This window comes from Festucalex cinctus, chromosome 20 (assembly GCF_051991245.1).
Source record: "Festucalex cinctus isolate MCC-2025b chromosome 20, RoL_Fcin_1.0, whole genome shotgun sequence".
NCBI lineage: Eukaryota > Metazoa > Chordata > Actinopteri > Syngnathiformes > Syngnathidae > Festucalex > Festucalex cinctus.
In genome coordinates this window covers 8573721-8592938 of record NC_135430.1, presented here as the reverse complement: position 1 = coordinate 8592938, position 19218 = coordinate 8573721, and the positions used below count along the sequence as shown (strand labels likewise).

The window sequence follows — 19218 nt, the reverse complement described above, 5'->3', positions numbered from 1 at the left end:
CATGGCACAAGTTCAAGGAGGAGATGGAAAATCATAAGGAAGAGGAGAAGCAGAGAAATACGGAAGAGATTTGTTTTGTCCCAGCGGATAGAGAGGAAGCGCTATGTCACCAGCATCTCGCCGGAAGCGTCAGCAAGGTCATGGTAAAAATGGATACATTTTACGTTAGAACTACTTCAGTTTCACATTCTAATGTGATAAATTTCACATTTAAATGATTTCCCTTCATATATGTTGCTTAAAGGGTTGTGAAATCTATTGCAGTGCTTTGTTTCGCACTCCCCTAAGGAAGAAGAAAATATCGCCCCCCGCCAACTCTCCGCCACGGCTATAAAGAGTAAAATTCGTCTATAAAATTGTTGTAAGTCACTGATCTATATATATATATATATATATATATATATATATATATATATATATATATATATATATATATATATATATATATATATATGACTGGATAGCCGATGGGCCATATTTTTATGGTGTTTTAGCTTAATTAAACATAAAAGAAAGAGGACTTCAGACATTTTACAACTTGCGTGAAATACATGTATAAATTATATGCTTAACTCATTCACATTCACTCCCAGCCATTTTCACTGAAGCAATCCCCTTCGTGACTGGCTGTTTTACTGGATTTTGACTGATTTTGCAAGGCCCACAGAATATTGTGTTCTATTGCTATAAAAATATGGAACCTACCAAAAGAAAGATTAGAAGTCTCTTCTTTCATCAGGAAAAAGTATATTTCTATCTGTTTTCCGTTTAGAATACTCCTAAGTTTCATCATTATTTACAAATCTGTTTTAAACTGTGGGGCAAACAGCTTGTTTGCAACATGGCCCTGATTGATCTCTTATACTTCTTTGCCACCTGCTGGCCGTTTTTATAATAACTACTATTGCTTCAACCGTTCTCTGCAGTTCAGAGGCTGCATCAAAGCCTTCTGCATGCTCTAGCATTAAAAAAAAAAAAAAAAAAAAAAAAAAAAGTATAAATACGTATTTGGGACACTGGTAATATTTAAAATAGAACGTCTTTATACGTTTTTGGGAGCAAATGGGTTAATAATGATGTTTACAGGAGTAAACAAATATTTTTTTTATTTTAAGAATTATAACTGTAATTTAACAAAAAATGCCTCTGCCAAATCTAATATTGGGGTCTAAGGAAACTTAGCGATAAAAGAAAAAGGTGGTCTTCAAAGCAGCACATACCGCCGACTTAATTATTATTATTATGATTTTTTTACTTGTTAAAACTAGTGACCACCCCGGCACAAACACCCTGCCCCGCCTCCAGCCTTATATTAACTGCCTACGACGAGCTGTATATGTCTCATCTGTACGTATACCGTATCGTTTATACAGTAGTCTGCTCGCGAGGTGGGAGTAACAAGATGGCCGCCCTGTGACTTCGGCGGCTTTCACTGGCGTGTATAGGCTATCGGCTATTCAGTCATATATACAGGTCAGTGTTGTAAGTACGCCCCTGTAGAGGAGCTTTGTGCACTCTATGACAATGAGAGCGCAAATGCCACCTACTGTCGTGGATCTGCAATTAAACTAAAAAAAAAACAAAAAAACAAAAACTTGTTCCCTGAGGTCACATGTCATCATCATCATGAAATTATTACGTTTATCAGTATTGTTTGTGCATGGTCAAGTGGGAAGAAAGCGGCTACCAGAGAGCTCAGCCAGCGAGAGCGACCGGCTGTGGCTCACGTTTACAGCTCAAGGAAAAAAAGCTCCAATCTGATCATTCACGTTTTTCGGCCGCCAGGGTTTTTTTTTTTTTTTTTTTTCCACCTCAGCGAGCTGCAAACATGACCAAACAGCGGGTCGCCCGCGAGAGGGCGACGGGCGGGTGAGGGCGAGGGCGAGCGGGTCGAAGTCAAAATGAAGTCAAATATTCACGGATGTATGGTCGAGTGCCAGCCAGTGTGGCGTAGTGCGAATGAGAGCCGAGGAATGCCAAGTGTGGAGCTGAAAGAATCAAAAAGGAGGGGGAAAAAGAAGACAAAGAAAAAAAGAGAGCGAGATGAGGAGGAGGCGCGTGGGAGAGCAACTCTGTATGATTTTCTCTCTCTTTTTTTTTTTTTTTTTTTTTGGTTGTTGGAATCAAAAGTGAGATCAAGGAGCTGCTCCTCCACACACGCGCCACAAAATAAAACAAAGACGCTAGCTCGCTCTGCAGCGTGCTGCCACTGCTGCTACACTTATTTGACACTCCAAACAAACGGCAAACGCCAACACTTGTTTCCATCGCTTGGGCTTGAGCTTTCATTTAAGCCTCACTGTACAAATGGCCCAGGGTTGAAATTGAATTCTCAATTAGGATGGGTGAGTACTGACATCGGGCTGAAATCAGGCTTTATTTCACAGTTTTACGATCAGGAATTAGAAATTAGTAGAATAGAAAATCACCATGAATTTCATGCAATTTTAATGGAAAATGCCATATTTATATATTTGAGTCTCTTTTTTTTTTTATTTCAAATGATCTGTCATTGTTTGTTTGTTTTTTGTTTTTTTTTGTTTTGGGGGGGTTATCTACCAAAAGTACGAGTGGCATTGGTACTTGGCACCAGTGACCGATCAAAGATTGAGTACTCATACTGGTATCGGTCTGAAAAAAATAAAAATAAAAAAAATAAAATAAAAAGTGGTACCAAACACCACCAATTTTCATGGATTTATTTTGTTTTGCATGAGCGTCCTTGAATAATTTATTTGTCTGTGAAATTTCTGAAATTTTAACTGTAAAATTTTACTTTAGGACAACAGGATTTTCCTGAGTTCATTATTAGTTTATTTTTTGTTTTAAATAAGATTTTAAAATGTTAAATCCCCCATTTTTTTTTATTAATATTTCGTACTGTTAGTCTAAATCCTACAAATATTAATGGCCTTCAAAAGGTCAATATCCCCAGAAAATACTCATGACAATTTTTTTTCCCTGACATTAAACCTACATTTTAAAAAATATTTTGCAGGGTTTCATTTCCTATTTATGTTTGTTCTTAAATTGTTTTTTTTTTTTTCTGTGAATTTTCCAAGTACAGTAAATTCTCCTCCATTGGGAGCAGGGGTTATATTCCAGAAGAACCCTGCAATAGAAATGCACCTTAGCACGTTAGCATTGATGGCACTTAAACATGTTTTTGAAAGAATACAATCACATGTATAATATATTAAGAGAGCAACGCTGGCATGTGCCGAAAATACAAAATTAATAAGACTTGCAATTAAAATCCATGAAATACTGGGACTGTGAACCTGAAAGCCACAATGGAGGAATGTTGACTTAATGGTCTTTAAAGTGTTTTGCTATTACTGATTCCTTCATTCCTTTCCCCAGTGAATTCATATGTAATTCAATTCTTTTTAAAGGCCGAAACTCTTTTGGCAGACAAGGTCCGACGTCCAGTGTGACGCTGAACGTGACAACAACAAAATTTGGTACACTTGCCATGAATTCCTTTTAAAAGGACTTGCATGCAATCTTGATTGCAATGCGAAACAAGTGAAAGTTCACCGTTTGATTTGAGGAAAAATAAGATTTTCTAAATGAATTCAATGACAACTTAAGTATGGCTGTTCAAGGGTTTAACAACATCAATGGCGCCCCCCCGTGGTAGGGAGGACGCCTAAAAGTGGAATTTGAGATACAGTACTGCACAATTATGTGTTCAGAATAGTAGCAATATGCTTCAAAAGGTTTATGCGGTCGGCTCAGAATGGGCTGGAACGATGCCTTCAATTGCTTTTCCGTCTTCTTGCAGCTTCACAATTGTTTGTTCGTCACCCATAACAGGGTTTTTCCTACGTACAAAATTCAGAGGCGGCCACCTCCACCAAATTTGCTTGATATCGCTCAACACAGGGCTTCTAGCTGTGCTGACTGAGCTCGGCAGCAACGTATTTTAACTGCAGATGCAGTATTGTGCCATTATGGAGGCACTATATCAACAGTGCACCGAAAAGACCTGAAGCAACAACTACTGAAGAAACAGCCGGTATCGGTAGTCACCCATAGTCAGGATGGTACCGCCTCTGCCTCAATTTGAGCCAGGAAAAACCCTGCATAAATGTTCACTAACCTAACTAACTCATCTAATATAACCAAGCTTAGCTTAGCTAACGGTAACATTTTCATGTCCGTCACTTGGCACACATTGGAGGTCTGTTAGTACGCCGTCTGATTTCTTTCTTCATCAACAGATTGTTTTGGCTTTCGTGCCAGTTAACCTGCCAGAGAGAAATTATGCTAACTAATAAACAAACCCTGATATTTTCATCTACCTGATGGCCATCGCCACTTAAGACACCTGCGGATTCAGTCGACACAATTGCTTGTTTTTCCACCCCAATTCCATTCTCCAAGCGCTCAAACCGCTGCTATTATTCTGAACACAAGTGCATGTACGTCACGTTAGTTATGAGAAGTTTCCGCTTGGTGTCGGGAAGGAAACAAAAGAGTGCAAATGACTGATATGAGCGGCAACGGCGGCGGCGAGGCGAACCTTTGCCCTGGCTCCTGGGCGGCAGCGGCGGACCGTCGGCCACAGGCGAGGACGTGAGGTCGGTGGAGGCGCTGTACATCTGGTTGGTGAAGGCGCTGTAGGACAGCCGCTGCTGCTTGTCGCGCTGGCTGATGAAGCCCGGCAGCGAGAGCTTGTCGTGCGGCGACAGGCTGGACGAGTGGCAGAAGCTCTGCGGACGCGGCGACCGGTCCTTCTTGATGGGACTAGGCTGCGGGACGACACGGCGAGACGAGGCGGCGTCAAAAGGCGCTCGACGGACGCAAAAAACGAATGGCGCTGTCGGTCGGCACCTTGTCGTCCAGGTCGTCGTCGCTCTCGTCCATCTCCTCCAGCCGGAGGCTCCACTCGTACTCCACATGGATGTGAGGGTTGAATTTACCCTCGGCCGCCTGCACCAGCTGACAAACAAAGCAATCACGTTCTATGGAAGCCAGACCTCCGCCAAGGAAGACCCAACCGCACCTTCGCAAATAACGACCACAATCCGGACGGGCCTCCATTTGGACAGAGTAAAAAATATACTGGAATGGAGAACTTATTTTTCATTTAAGTATATCCATTGACAGTAGAGCTGTCAAAATTAATCGACAATTATTTTAATAATCGATTAATAATTTGGAGCAAGGCTGCTCGATTATGGAAAAAATAATAATCACGATTATTTGAGCAATAACTGAAATCATAATTATTCAAACGATTTATTATTTTTTTTTATTTAAAAAAAGATGAAAATGTTTAAATATTTAAAAATATTAAGACCACTTAAAAAAAATTCAAACACTAATTATGAAATTTTCTTTTGGACTAAACCGAATATATATTAGAAAAAACTTTGCTGGAGTGCAGTGTGTACACTGTGCAGTAGGGCTGCTCGATTATGAAGAAAATATTAATCATTTGATATTATTAGGGTAATAATTGAAATCACGATTAGGAAGATAATTTATTGTTTGGTACAAAACACGAAAATGTTTAAATGTAAAAAATATTTAAGACAAATAAAATTCTTTGAAACACTAATTAAGCAAGTTCCTTTTGGATGAAATAAAATTTATTAGTTATTTTAAAATAAAAAAAATGGTGTAAATGTATAAATAAAAAAAAACCTCAAAATTAGTATTAATATTAATGATCTTTTTTTATGATTATGCTGATTTTGTCATTGTGGAGTGTAATAATTGAAATTGTAACTGAATTTCGATTAATTGCACAGCCCTAGTTGGGAGGCAGCAATCACTGGTTAATAAACAATAATCAGGGGAAAAATGCTTTGAAAATTAATCCAATTAGTCAATTAATCGATTGAATATCGATAGATTAATCGATTCTAAAAATATTCGATACTGACCGCACTAATTGACAGCAAAGCCCCCAAGTGAAAATCCTTTTGTAAGGCCTCCAACGAACGTGCAAACACTCACCGCCTCCTCGCACGGAGCGTTTCTCAGTCGCCTGGCAACGTCCAGCGCCGTCTCCCCGTTCTGATTAGCTGGTAGGGGGGGACATGACGGTCGACGGTTAGTTACGCAAGGCCACGCGTGAGCTCGGGCCGGGCCGGGGGCGCACTCACTGATGTCGGTGGCCGGTTTGCCCCTGAGGAGCAGCTTGAGGCACTCGGGCTTCTCGTACATGCAGCAGTAATGGAGGGCCGTGTTGCCCCACTCCGTCTGCTTGTCCAGATTGCCGCTGCAACGCAAAAACACCAAAATCACTTGGGCAGCCAGTTGACAGCCCAAATGATGCTAAAAGAAAGAAACTAGGAATTGAATGATAATAATCTGCCTTTTTTTTCAAATCTGACAGCCAATACAAGATAATTTTCAGACATGGTTATTTTGGCTCTGATCGGGAGACCAGCAACAGAAAAATTTCAGTGCTCAGTGCGATCGATCATATTTTTTTTTACTGTACATATAACAAATAAGCATCTTGAATCTTGAATAAGACATGCAGCTGAGATGAAATATTTTAACTTAACATGATAGAGGTGGCCCTGCGATTTCCTGGCAACCAGTCCACGGTGTCCCCTGCCTACTGCCCAGAGCCAGCTGAGGTAGGCTCCAGCACCCCCCGCGACCCATGTGAGGAATAAGCGGTCAAGAAAATGGATGGATGGATGGATGGATGATAGAGGTGCATTTTTGCACCAAATATGCTATATTTAGTTTGAAAATAAAACAGATTGTGTTAAATGGAAAAAGTTATTTACTTATATTTCAAAATAGAGCACATCCCATCATACTTGGGTTTCATGACACGTGTTTTTTTTTTTGTGGGGAATGTTTGTTTCTGGTGGAAAACAAATACTATATCCCCACTTAATCAAAACGAATTTGTGGGTGCATTTTCTTTCTTCTATATAAAATTGTGCGGGCTGTAACCCCCACCAACAGTTGATGCCACTGTAATATACATCAGGCTATGATATTCACGTACAGTATCTTTGATTTTTTAATTCAAATTTGGAGGAATAAATCTTATGTTGTTCAACATTATGCCTGGTTAGTTTCATAAACTGTGACTATGGAGTTTATGTCATATTTACACCTCAAATGATATCAAATTTGAAGAAACACCCTGTATTTTCAAGCTATAATTGCAAGTTAAAACGTGCCATTTACGTGACAAAATAAAAACGCAGCGTTCGCATGTGGTAAGGCCGCGAAGAGATTCGATTACATTGCCGCTTGACCCAATTCTCTGCCACAGTGGCGCTGGAATCTGCCACCTTTCTGCTCCTTAAAGCCCGCATCTCACACAGATCGTCACTTTTTTTTCCCCTACACAACAAGTTTACCTGTTTTGCACCAGGAAGTCCACCAGGTGCAGCGAGGTCTGGTCGGCCGTCCGGACCGAGTAGTGCAGCGCCGTCTCTCCAGCTTCCTGCAGGGGGGGAGACAAACAGCGTCAATCAGTCCAAAAATCGGCCTGTCTCTCTGCATCGATTCTCCGGCTCTGAATCTCCTTTGAAAAAAAATGGCTTGCAAAAATAAAATAAATACCTCTGGCTGGATGAGCAGGCACCAAGGTTATTGTAGTTAACTAAAACTAACGAAAAAACTAAAACTAAAATTCAAACAACAATTTTGTTAATGAATTAAAACAAAACGAAATGCTTTTTAAAGGGACACGAGACTTATTGAAAAAATTTCAGCAGTGAAAAGTTAATATTTTGCCCAGAATGAATTTGATAACTTCATTATTTTACATGTACAAATAATACCTTTAAAAAGTTATTTTTCTGTTTCCTGTTGACTGAAAAATAATGAAGTTAACACTTTAATTACCGACAAAATATTACAGTTTTACCCCTGAAAGTGGCTCAATGAGTCAAGTATTCCTTTAAAAAAATGAAAACTAACTGAAACTACATTTTATGTTTACAAAACTGACTATAATTATAGAAAAACATGTCCTTCATTTTAGTCTTTGGTAATTGATTTAATGCATGAGCCTTTGGGGATGATTTTAAATATGATTTTAAGCAGATTTATTTTGATATTATTAACCGGAATAAGGATGTTTGAAAGTGTGTCACATAGTAGCGGCAGCCAATAGAAAAGCACCTTCAGATGATGTCGCTCCCATGGTGTTTTTTAAATATCGCGCACGAGTAATACGCATTTAAAAAAAACAAAAAAACAAAAAAAAACTAATACTGAAACTAACTAAACCCAAATTAAGTATTTATTAAATAACTAAAACTAACAAAAACTAACAGAACCACCCTGAAAACTAATTAAAACTAACTCAATTTATGATATCAAACTATGATATCCCTGGCGGGCACAACAGCTTAGTTGGCATGAATTTCATTAGGCATCAGGAAAGCCAAAGAATTTTGGAGAAATATTTTCCAAAGACGGAAAAAGATGCGCCAGGTAGCAAGCGGGGGTTGACGGCGTGCGACGTACTAACCGGGCCGGCCTCGGGCAGCGGCTCCATGAGCTCCACGCCCTCGGCGTAGACCTGCACGAGGGCCAGCAGGTCGCGGGCGCGCACCGCCTCGTACAGCTCCATCATCTTGGCTGCCGCTGACGAGCACGTCTTGCGGGCGTACTTGTGGTCCACGTACTTGGCGTTGATGAACTCCTTCCTCACCGTCCTGGCGGAGGCGACAAGGACGTTGGCGGGACACCGGAGGCGGCCACGGTGACGTCATTCCTTGGTGTACTCACATGTCGCTGGAGGGGCCGGGCTTGGGCGAAGGGGACGGCAGGTTGCCCTCCATGATCTCGTTGAAACTGCTGTTCCCGACGTTCTTGGCCAGCTGCGAAAAGAAAAACAGGTTCACGCTGACATTGAGGATATTTCGAAATGCTGCGACAGAAGAAAACCACGCATTTGTTTTTAATATGCAAAGTGTTTAATATTTTGCTATTCATTATTTGCATTTAAAATATGTTTTTGGAATCCATTTTGGTTTTTCTAATAAGCGAAGGTAAGTGCAGACAGATTATTACACATATTTCTGAACTAATTATTAATTTAGTTATATATTTATCAATTAAAAAAACAAGGACAGACAGGAAATTCAAATATTTGTATTTTATTTAATTTTTTTCCAATGAGATTTGAAATTAAAGAACTTGGAGGATATTAAAGTAAATACTTTTATTTATTTAAAATATTGTTTTTATTTCCAATTGTATTCATTATCATTATTCTATGCAACCACAGTAAAATCTGTAACGGCTTTCCCTTTAGATCACAGGGGTCAAAATCAAGGCCTGAGGCCAAATCATTTTTTTTTTGTGGCCTGCAAAAACAAATTATGTGCATCAAATTTATGTTCCTTGCTTAAATACCAACATTGAAAATAGTCTTTACTTCAAACAAATGTTGAGCTATTGCATATGGAGGACCAAAACTGCCAAAATTCAAAATAAATAAATAAATGACTAAAAGGGAAAATAAAAATGAGTATAAAAAAATATATAATTCAAAAATTTTATCTAAAAAAATAAATATAAATGGAAATAAATCCGTTTTTATTTTCAGTTTTTGTATTTTATTTATTTATTTATTCATTTTAGTCATTTATTTATCTATTTACTCAACCAATGACAGGCAGTTTGCAACAGTGGAGTCCAACCCAAGACACGCTTAGGACCGCCCCCTCATTTGAATAACATTTCTACTTGGCAGTATGGCCCAAAAGCTGCCAAAATTCAAAATAAATGACCAAATAAATAACTAAATAAATAAATGCCTAAATAAATAGATAAATGACTAAATAAATAAATAAATAAATAAATGAGATTTATTTCCATTTATATTTATTTTTTTAGATATAATTTTTTTAATTATATTTTTTTATATTCATTTTTATTTTCACTTTTAGTCATTTATGTATTTATTTAGTCATTTATTTATTTTGAATGTTGGCATTTTTGGTCCTCCATAATTGCATGCCTTTTTTGCTACCAATCCTGAACAGGTCACCAACCAAATGGCATATTAACATAATACATTACATCATGCGATCAGTTTGGACTTTTTAACGTGTCCCCGCAGTCGCCTCCACCTACCAAGAGTTCCGAGGTCCCCAGTTTGTCGAGCTCCATGGACTGGATGCGGGAGATGTGCACGCCCATCTCTCGGTGGATGCCCGAGCACTCGATGCAAGTCAGGATGCCCAGGTTGGTGGACAGCCATTTGGGATCTGCGAGCCAGCGACACGTCAACATTGTCAGCATGTCAACATCAATACACCGTCGTGCGTCGGCTCCTTCAAATGCACTTGACGGTCGCCGTGGTGATGCCTAACGACCGAAGGAGGAGTCTCACAAACTCAACTCAACTGGAACTCAACTGATACTGATATCACTAGTACTTTTGATACATATAATCCCCCACCCCCCCAAAAAATACAACGAAAGATCATTTTAAAGTTAGACCTCTATATCCCAATAAAGCATTTTTCCTTTGGGAAACTTTTATCACGCTAATTTCTCATTTCTAGTTCCTTCTACATGCCGCCCCTTCAAGTTCAGACTGAGGTATGACAGGCAGTAAAGCCTTCACAACAAGCTGACAATCTTCTCTTCCTAAAAATGAATCCCTGAAACTATTCTTTGATTAGCACTTCTACTGGATAAATGGTAGGCATACTTTACTGCTACTTGAAGCACTCGGATGTATTGGAATTCTTTGCACTTTATGACATTCCTTCAAAAGTGGTTCTACTAGTAGGGATGTCACGATAACGGCAATATCGTGTTATCGTGATATTAAAACTGCCACAATATCGTCGTCGTTATGCTCACGATATTTAAATGCAACCCATCTGTTAAAAAAAAAAAAAAGTCAGGTAGATTTTCATTTGTGCAGTTGTAGGTCCCTCTGGTGGCAAGTTTTTTTTTTGTGCAATCTAATTTTCATGGGGGATGTTTTGGCCCAAATCTATGCGAATTGTCAAATGGAGGGGTATGTAATATGCCTGTGAAGCAAGTCAATATGTGGAGGAACTCAACGTGTGCGTGCATTAACAACGTAACATCATAATAATAAACAAGCATAATAATAATATTGATGTTATGTACAAAAGCACAATATTGTTTTTTTTTTTAAATACAAGCTTTTTTTCTTTTTCTTTTTTTTACAATATTGTGACCTTTTTTAAATATTACCAACCTCCCCGCAATATTGTGATAATATCGTATTGTGATGTTTGGATATCGTTACATCCCTATCTACTAGTACTACAGATTATCAATGTGATCAATTTCAATCCATCCATCCATCCATCCATCTTCTTCCGCTTATCCGGGGTCGGGTCGCGGGGGCAGCAGCTTCAGGAGGGAAACCCAGACTTCCCTCTCCCCAGCCACTTCAACCAGCTCCTCCGGCGGGATCCCGAGGCGTTCCCAGGCCAGCCGAGAGACATAGTCTCTCCAGCGTGTCCTGGGTCGTCCCCGGGGCCTCCCGCCGGTGGGACATGCCTGGAACACCTCCCCAGGGAGGCGTCCAGGAGGCATCCGAACCAGATGCCCGAGCCACCTCAGCTGGCTCCTCTCAACGCGGAGGAGCAGCGGCTCTACTCTGAGTCCCTCCCGGATGGCCGAGCTTCTCAACCTAATCAATTTCAATTACCAGAGAAAAGATCTCAGAAAATTGACGTTAATTTCATGTCATTTTAAGGAAAGATGCAATATCGGGATATGTATTACTGAGATAAAAATGACCTCTATATATTAAGCTATACCTTGAGGTTTCAAGTATTTATTTTTAAATCTTTTTTTTCTTTGCCCCTTTTTTCACTGCAGTGACTGACTTTAATGGCAGCGCCGCCTGATCTTTTGATGTAATGTGGGACATTTGAAAAGGACAGCTCAGCGCTTTTGAGCTCATCTTGCGGTGTGCGCACAGAGAGAGAGCGAGAGCGAGAGAGGGCGGATGGTGCAAATGTTCCCAAAAAAAGAAAGCGAAAGCAGTGAGTCACACACGCACGCAGGCGGGGAGACGCCCATGTCCAGATGTGAGGCGGCGGTCACATGTTGCGCAGGATGAACGGCTGCGGTGCTGATAAAATCCGCATACGGAGGTCAAACAATTTGGATGAGATGGCCGCTTCTCGTTCCCAGCTGCACTTAACAGCAGTGAGGGATTACAACCAAAATGAAAACAATGCAACTTCACATCCGAGCAGGCCTCTTTCGATTGCATGTGTGACTTATATAACAACGTGATGTAACGATAGGGGGTGGGGGGTATATCTAGAAATGCATAAGAGTTTTTTTGTTTTTTTTTGCACCTGCGGCGCCGCAGTCGCAGCACAGCTCGTTGCCCGGCATGCGCAGCACGTCCTCGATGATGGCTTTAGTGAGATCCTCCAAGCCGTCCTCGCCGCTGCTGCTCTGCTCTCCGCGGAAGGCCATGTTCAGGGCTTCCTCCTTGCTGTTGGTCAGCACCGAGATCCAGCTGCATAGCGGTGACAACGCGCCTCAATTAGTCGCGTGGCGATGTCAAAATTAAATCGACAACTATGTGCTCATTCTTTCATCGTTTAGAGATCTCGTTTTGATTGTCATCGGAATTTACGCCTCTCAACAGTAAACATTCTCAAATGTCTGTCATTCAACAGGGCAGTAGACAATTTTCTCTGCGTTAAATCAAAATAAGACATTTGCAAACACCGGCTCTGATGTTGGAAATCACAAACTATATTTTTGACGATTTTCTGAAACGTTAATGACAGGAACTGAATGTGCTTGTATTCTATACACTGACAATTTCAAATATACTATTTTTGATGTTTAGTTTACCAGATGAGTAACTGTACTGACCCGCAATAAGTTGCTTGCCATTTAGCGAGGGGTGAACCAATGAATACAAAAATAATGGAGATAAATACATTTTAAAGAAACTAATAAATGAATTGAGAATAGAAATTGAAAATAAGAATAATAAATAAGTACATAGAAAAAATCCCATTACAAAGGCACTTCCAAATAAATCAAGCAAAAACGTGAATTTATGCACATTATGTTAACCACAAATGTCATTTTGTCAATTACAATTTGAAGTTCATTCATTCAGATTGGAGACAATTTACAATCATAAAATCCTAATTAATACAGTATGTGTTCACATTTTTCAAGACTTTTGAAAGATTTTTGAAGGCATTTTAAGGCCTTGCTTTTAAATTCATGGATTCAATTAAATTTAGGCAGTTTAAAGGATCCACAAAATTAAGCCAAAATTCAAATATTGTTACCTTAATACTAAAAGAGAGCATTCTTCTTGTTGCAAATGTACAACGTCGGCATGTTTGCGCACGTGTGGCTAATCTTGTGGCCAGTGGGAGTCATTACTATTCTCATTATTAAGCCAAAATCTGAATGCAGTCTGTATATATATATGTATATATATATATATATATATATATATATATATATATATATATATATATATATATGTATGTTTATATACTGTATTTTATTTTATTTTTTGCAATTACAAACGAGGTTAAGACACACAAAAGACCCACTGGCACACTGGCGCTTTTCGAGAGCACAGATGGGAAACACCACGTCTGCCTTTCAAACATGGCGTCCTGCCGTTCCCGACATGGCACAATCTGCTCGCAAACACCGCAAAAGATGTGTGTGCGTGGAAGTGGAGAGAGAAAAAAAAAAAAAAAAGTGCCTCTACTGACAACACGGTGCTAATTGAGGGACGAGGTGGGCTGGCTGCTGCTAGGGAACACTGAATATTTCATCAAACATGCTGCACAAGACACCGCCGCTTTGCTGACAATGTGCATGACGGTTGGTGAGGGAACGCTAGCAGTAGTGGCGCCAATTGGGGAGGAACGCCGTCAAGCGCGGCATCCACCAAAGACGTCAGGAAGAGGAGACGCCAATAAATGCCAAAAAATGTTTTCCTTTCCATCCATTTATTCAAAAACAAGACATTTATGAAACTAAAACAAACTGATTATGAGATTCCGCTCCTGCATTGGTCTGTAACACGATACAGAATATAGACAAAAATATTGCACCACTAAATTCTAGTGATTAGGGAGTAGGGAATGTTGAATGAACGCCTTTGCAATCATTCATCATTCCTGACTTCCTAATCACTAGAATATGGGTTTTTGTGTATGTGTGTGTGTGTGTGTGTGTGTGTGGACATTTACGGGAATTACTCACATGACAAACTCTTGCTCATCCTCAGCTTGGAAATGATACGTGCGGTTATCTGGCGCAGGATACACAAATAAATCAAATCATACAAGGTGTATTGACACGTTTCATGTGTGCAAATTGGGATGCTCGCACACTTACGAGAAATAAGGTCAAAACACTTCCTGTCCTCTGCGCTGGGTTTGACCTGGCAGGTGAGGAGGTTGAGCTTCACCGGCTGCCTGTTGGACTGTAAGGGAAAAAAAATGTCAAACTACATCCATCGATCACCGTCATTCAGGCGGGATTTTGCCACATGCGCACAGTGTCGTGGGAGAAGTGTTGCCTCTGCCATTGAAAATAATTTACTGTCTTTGTCATTTTGTCACTGCACTCATGATTCGAACCTGCCAGAGACAGTGCTCCACCCTTGGTCGCCATGGCAATAAATGCCATTCTCAGCTTTCGTGGGCACGGTGAACTGAGTGGCTCATTTGCATAACACATAAAAAAAAAGGTTCATTTCATTTAGTCTTATTTGTTGTTTATCTCTGACACCCCCCTAAAATTCTGTATTTTTCTCACATTTTTATCATTTTAATACAAATTTTCTTATCTGATACTTTTGTAATATAATTATGACCCCTCCCCCCCGGCAATATTTCTAAACATGTAATTAAGACAACCAGTAACTGCTTGCTATCTAATATTTTTGTCATGTTCTTTTATGTATTTCTGTCATGTGTATTTTTTCTATCAAATATTTTGTTTCCCCCCCCAATATTTCACATTAGTTTCTAATCTTTTGACATAATACTTATTTTGACAAACTTCATTAGGACTTCATTATTCATTCATAATATTTGTGTATTATTCATCTGTTGGTTTTATATATTTTTATTCTAATATTTTGGATTATACTGTTGTCACTGTGATTACACAAGGGGAATTTTGCATGTTTGTAATATTTTTGTGCTAATTCTAAGGTTGACGATTGCGTGCCCCAGACGTGTTATTATTGGGATAGCTGGAAACTGCTTCAAGCTGTAACAAACAATGCATCAAAGGTCTCCGTAATGAAAAGTTAAGCGACTTTTATATTTCAGAATTCAGCCCAAAGAAGCATTTGAATAAGTTAACTGGAGCGTGCGAGAGATGGGGGGGGGGGGGATGTCAGTTCACATTCCTGCCGAAATCGTCCAGCGAGCTACTTTTAGCACAAAGCCATGATGTCATCGCCTTTAAAGCGATCTCAGTCGCCGTGTCCATCCGACTTGTCGTCGTCATCGTCATCCAGATTTTGGTTGTCACGTTCCTTCTTCAAGCAGAAAAAATCAATAAAAAATCGAGCCATTCTCCAATTCGGCCGCTGCGGCACAGGCGTGGACTGCTGCTGCCGTAGCGCGCACGCACGCACATCCACAGATGAGTCATCCCGGAACAGCAAGCAGAGGGAGGAGGGGGGATGGAGTTGCCATGGCGACCAATCTATGTCAATTCCACCAGATTGCATGCTTGCACGTGAGGAGGGGAACGGCTGTGTACGGGGAGATCCTGTATGTATGTGTGTGTGGGTGTGGGTGTCTGTGCATGTATGAACGCACTCACTGTGGCATGAGAGATGGTGAGGATGCCCCCCTTCACGGAGCACTGCCGGCGCTGCCACACCTTTCTCAGCCTGCGAGGGGTGCAAAAGAGACAGTGAGTTTGCTCAACCTTTACTGAGCCGAGGTGCACATTTTGATCAAATGTGGAAAAATCCCACAACACGGCACCAAAAAAAAAGAAAAAAAGATTTGGTTGCACCTTCAGATACGAGATGAATTTGTCCCATCACGTGACTATGCTCGCAACTCAAAGCACTCCAATATACATTGAAATTAATTGAAATGCCATCTGCTCCACCCCCACCCCCCACCCAAAAAAATGCTGTTTTTTTTAATTACTATATAAAATAATGTACTTTATAAAAACACAAATGAATAACACAAATAGAATGTCAAGAATTCAACAGTTTTGATACTTGATTTTTATTTAAGGCAGAGATTTTTTCCATTGAGATATAATTTATTAGTAAGTTTAACCAGTGGTCGATATTTAGAGATTGTTTATTTTTCCAATTGACAAGGATTATTTTTTTAGCAATAGTAAGGGCTATAAATATAGATTGAGATTGTTTACATGGTAGCTCAGTTATTGTTAAGTCACCTAGTAAACACAGTCTTGGAGATAAAGGAAGCCTACAGTTTAATATATCAGCGAGCTTTTCCAAGATTTTAGTCCAGAAATGCAGCACTGGAGTACATGACCATAAAGCATGAAGATAAGTATCGGCAGTGTTTTGTGAGCACTGGAGACAAATGTCGGAGTCAGAGAGTCCCATTTTTTTCATCATATATTGTGTAATATATGTTCTATGAAGTATCTTATATTGGATAAGTTGCAAATTTGTCTGTTTGGTCATTTTAAATACATTTTCACAGATTTGGGTCCAAAAGTCTGGTTCCGGAACTATAGACAAGTCTTTTTCCCATTTTAAAGTCGGTAAATACGTTTTATTTGTGTATAAAAATAACTTATATATTTTTGATATTTTCTTTATTGTTGTTGGAGAAAGCTTTATAATATCTTTAGCTAAGACAGGCAGTTGGAGCGTATCCTGAAGTGTTGGGATTTGTTTCTTAACCATATTTTTAACTTGCAGATAATGTAAGAAATTTCCCTTTTTTATTTCATATTTCTGGACCAAGTTTGTATACGATATAAACTTATTATCTGAGAAAAGATGATGAAGGTGTGTAATTCCTTTCTGCTCCCATAGGCTTAAATGGAACGACTGATTATTAAGTTGAAAGTCGGGGTTATGCCAAATGGGAGAGAGCCCACAGGGCGCCAATTGGGAGTTTGTAATTTCTAATGCCTTCCACCAGGCAGTCAGGGTGGCGGCTATCATTGGGTTTTTAAAACAATTATGTCGTCTTATTGATTTTGTAATAAAGAGTAAATCTGACAGTCTAAGATCCCAGTATCAAGATTTAAACAAATATGGTCTATGTACATAGAATATTTTAATCTCAATTTGGCAACTTAATCCTGCCAAGATTCTGCCTGTTAACGAGAGCCACCACATCGTTACAACTTCTGTTTTCGCTGCTCCTGTATTTGGTATTTTGTATCTGATTGTTTTTATTTTTATATAGTCAGGAACCTAGTTGCTGCTAGTGGGCTCGAGCATACCACACTATACGACACTATACTCAATAACTCCTTAAGATCTATTTCTAGTGGGCACTAAGCATCAACACTTGGTGTTACTGCATGCTAATTAGTCAATTTTCTTGACGCCGTCCCCTGTGGTCGGGCGGGGGTGGTTCTGCCCCCCCCCCCCCCCGTTGTCTGCTCGGTGGCGGTTGCGTCTTGGCCGCTCCCTGGGCCCCCTGTGGGGTGCGGTGTTGGGGTGCTTCCCCTGGTGCCCGGGGCGGTGCCGTCCCGGCGCGGTCCGCTGCTCCGTGCCCGGCGGCGCGGTTCGGGGTGGGTGGGCCTCCGGTGTGCCCCGTGGTTCCCTCTCCCCTCCCCCTTCCTCCCCCCCGTCGCCTCTCCCTCCTCGCCTCCTCCCGCCCATCCTCCTCTGCCTCCCGGTCCCTTTTCCCTTGTCGCCCTCCCTCCTCCTCTCCCCCCCCGCCTCCTGCCCTGCAGCCGCCCTTTCGCCTTCTTGTCGTCTTCTCCCCGCTTCCCCCGCCCCCCCCCCCCCCTTCCCTGTCTGCCCTGCGGCCCCTCCCCCTCCCTCTCCCTGGGCCTGGGGCTCCCTCCCCGGCCCGGGCGTCGGGCTCCGGGGGCCGGGCGAGGGTTTGGGGCCTGCCCCACTCCGGTATAACTCCTGGCGCCCCGGGCGGGCTCCGGTGGCCGGTGGGCTGTCCGGTAGCCCTGCTGCGCTGGCTGTCCGCCCATTGTGGTGCCGGGTGGATGAGGTGGGGGGCGGCGGGGGGTGGGGGTGCTGGGGGGGCGGGCGTGCCACCTACACCCGCCGGGTTGGGTGAGGCCCCGCTGGTCGCTCCTCTTACTCACTTCACTAGCTTGCACTATACACTTTGTAAATATACACATAGGGCACACAACACATTTCTTGGTGGGGTGGGGAAGGGTGGAAACACCGTCTTCACCCTTCAACTCCCCTCCAATTTTAATGCACCTCACGTCCAAGGGGAGGGGTGAGTTGGGGCGGGGAGCCATCAGAGGGGATGGACTGCAGTGCCTGGCAGCGCTGTGGTCCCCCCCATTTGTGTCCCTGCCCCACCACTTTGTCCCTCCATTCCCTTTTTTAATGCACCACACATATACATATTCATTTTTTGGGGGGGGATACGGGTGTGTCGGAGTAGGGGAAATTTTTTCCCTCTGCTCCGACTCACCTGCTCCCAATTTTAATGCACCACACGCACACACTTGTATATACACTGGGTGGGGCCACATTCACGGTGTAAGGGTAGAGCTCGCCAGTCGGCGTACTAACAGGGTTAGGTGTCACTTGTACTCTGGCGTGACGACCGGGGCCTCTCCCCACCGGGCTCGGTGTTCTGGTGTCCCGCCTTCTCCCCTGGTGCTTCCTCCTCTGCTTCCCCCCTCCCGCCGCTGTGCAAATCTCGCGCGGCTGGAGGTGGGGTGGGCACATCTTCCCTCTCTGCGCTGCTGCCCGGTGCCGGTTTCCGGGGGGGGGTGGGGGGTTCTCGCGGGGGGCCGGGTTCGCGGGGGGGGGGTGGCGGCCGTCGGGGGGGGGGGGCGGCTTGTTTGGGGGGGGGGTGGAGGTATGGGTGGGTGGGGGGTTGGGTGCTGGGGGTCGGGGTGTGTTCGGGGGTTTGGGGGTCGGGGGTGGTGGGGCCTGGGTCGTGGTGGATGGCGGGTTTGGGTGGGGTGCGGGGGGGTCGTGGGGGGATGGGGGCTGGGGACCGGTGGGGCGCTGTGGGGGCCCGCTGGGCCTCGTTCTGCGGCCTTGGGCTCGGGGGTGTGGGCCGGGGCTGGGGCGGGGGGTGTTCGGGTGTCTGG

At 42.2% G+C, this 19218-nt stretch overlaps 1 protein-coding gene across 6 annotated transcripts in view; it reads right to left on the bottom strand.

The window, feature by feature from the left end:
* The window catches only part of asap1b (ArfGAP with SH3 domain, ankyrin repeat and PH domain 1b), a 50285-nt gene that overhangs the window by 4808 nt on the left and 26259 nt on the right, over positions 1-19218 (bottom strand). For 3 of the 6 annotated variants that reach the window (XM_077508536.1, XM_077508531.1, XM_077508533.1), the window contains 13 exons: positions 15787-15856; positions 14341-14428; positions 14206-14254; positions 12306-12472; positions 10081-10214; positions 8728-8819; positions 8468-8654; positions 7347-7432; positions 6120-6235; positions 5971-6038; positions 4840-4947; positions 4529-4757; positions 1920-1988 (listed from right to left, as the gene is read on the bottom strand). In XM_077508536.1, the coding sequence (XP_077364662.1) occupies positions 1920-1988; positions 4529-4757; positions 4840-4947; positions 5971-6038; positions 6120-6235; positions 7347-7432; positions 8468-8654; positions 8728-8819; positions 10081-10214; positions 12306-12472; positions 14206-14254; positions 14341-14428; positions 15787-15856 (1463 nt within the window). The remainder of the gene's footprint in view (positions 1-1919; positions 1989-4528; positions 4758-4839; positions 4948-5970; positions 6039-6119; positions 6236-7346; positions 7433-8467; positions 8655-8727; positions 8820-10080; positions 10215-12305; positions 12473-14205; positions 14255-14340; positions 14429-15786; positions 15857-19218) is intronic. The other 3 variants (XM_077508532.1, XM_077508534.1, XM_077508535.1) reach the window with 1 other exon arrangement.